The 1,037-nt window shown below is 50.3% G+C and overlaps 1 protein-coding gene across 1 annotated transcript in view; it reads right to left on the bottom strand.

Moving 5' to 3' along the window:
- The window catches only part of LOC111950438 (solute carrier family 23 member 1-like), a gene marked incomplete at its 5' end in the record, with an annotated part of 6,501 nt that extends 5,492 nt beyond the window's left edge, over window positions 1–1,009 (bottom strand). Inside the window, 4 exon segments of the mRNA XM_023968021.2 lie at window positions 101–282; window positions 522–589; window positions 682–770; window positions 846–1,009. Of these exon segments, the coding sequence (XP_023823789.2) occupies window positions 101–282; window positions 522–589; window positions 682–770; window positions 846–1,009 (503 nt within the window).
- Window positions 1,010–1,037: the final 28 nt, after the last annotated feature.

Raw genomic sequence — 1,037 nt, 5'->3', positions numbered from 1 at the left:
GAGAGCAGAGAGAAACCTGGGAGGATCAGATGGAGAGCAGAGAGCAACCTGAGAGGAGGATACATTACAGAGAAGAAGGGAGGATGGATTGTGCTCTTACAGTGCTGAGAGGCCCCAGTGAGACCCGGCTCTGTCCCCAGCGGTCTGGAATACAGACAGGCCGATGAGGGACACGGTGGGGGTGACGGTCAGGGGCCCGATGTAGTCCAGCAGGAGACCAGGGAGACCCACCAGCCCGATGACSACCTCCACCACACTGGARGCTATGATGGCACCCTGGATCTACGGGGGAGAGACCGACTGTTATTATCATTAGCTATGTCTAGGACCACCATTTGACCTGACCCACACAAACCCTGGCTCCTAGTTATATCTACATGATGTCTCTGATAATGTCAATCAAAGTGAGAGATGCTACAGTTCAGAAAGATGGACCCCAAGATGGAGGCRCASTGAGAGATGCTAKAGTTCAGAAAGATGAACCCCAAGATGGAGGCCCAGTGACAAGAGGCAGGAAGTACCTCTCTTATCCTTGGGTGCCAGATGTGTGAGGTGTTCAGAGGAAGACTCCAGTTTCCATAAATCTCCTCTGTTGAAAGACAGACACAATAGCACATTAGTGAGGTTCTGTCTTTGATTGGACCATATTCTTCTGACATAGGATGGGACTGAGTGGTGCACCTTTAGGGGGACATTTCCATCTATCCAGCCCTAAGATGGCTTGGGCAGGGATGAGGAAGGCAAAAGCACTGGCCTGGAAAAGAGGTAACCTAAACATAGAAGATAAAATATGTTACACAATGCAGTCCAAGCATTAGAAGACACGCACATACATACACACGTACCTGACTCCAAATGTGGTCTGTATGATTGTGGTGATTCCCACGCAGGTGAAGATGGTTCCCACCAGCTGACTGACCATGTACTGGTCTTGTCCCACACACATTGCCTCCGCCAGCAGGAAGGGCACAGCGATGGTCCCGCTGAAACACGTCAGGTAGTGCTGTGATTAAAGACACAGTGTTAATCACCATTGA

This window comes from Salvelinus sp. IW2-2015, linkage group LG23 (genome assembly GCF_002910315.2).
Source record: "Salvelinus sp. IW2-2015 linkage group LG23, ASM291031v2, whole genome shotgun sequence".
In the NCBI taxonomy this organism is placed as follows: domain Eukaryota; kingdom Metazoa; phylum Chordata; class Actinopteri; order Salmoniformes; family Salmonidae; genus Salvelinus; species Salvelinus sp. IW2-2015.
The sequence above is the reverse complement of the archived record's forward strand: the minus strand, read 5'-3'. Positions and strand labels throughout refer to the sequence as shown.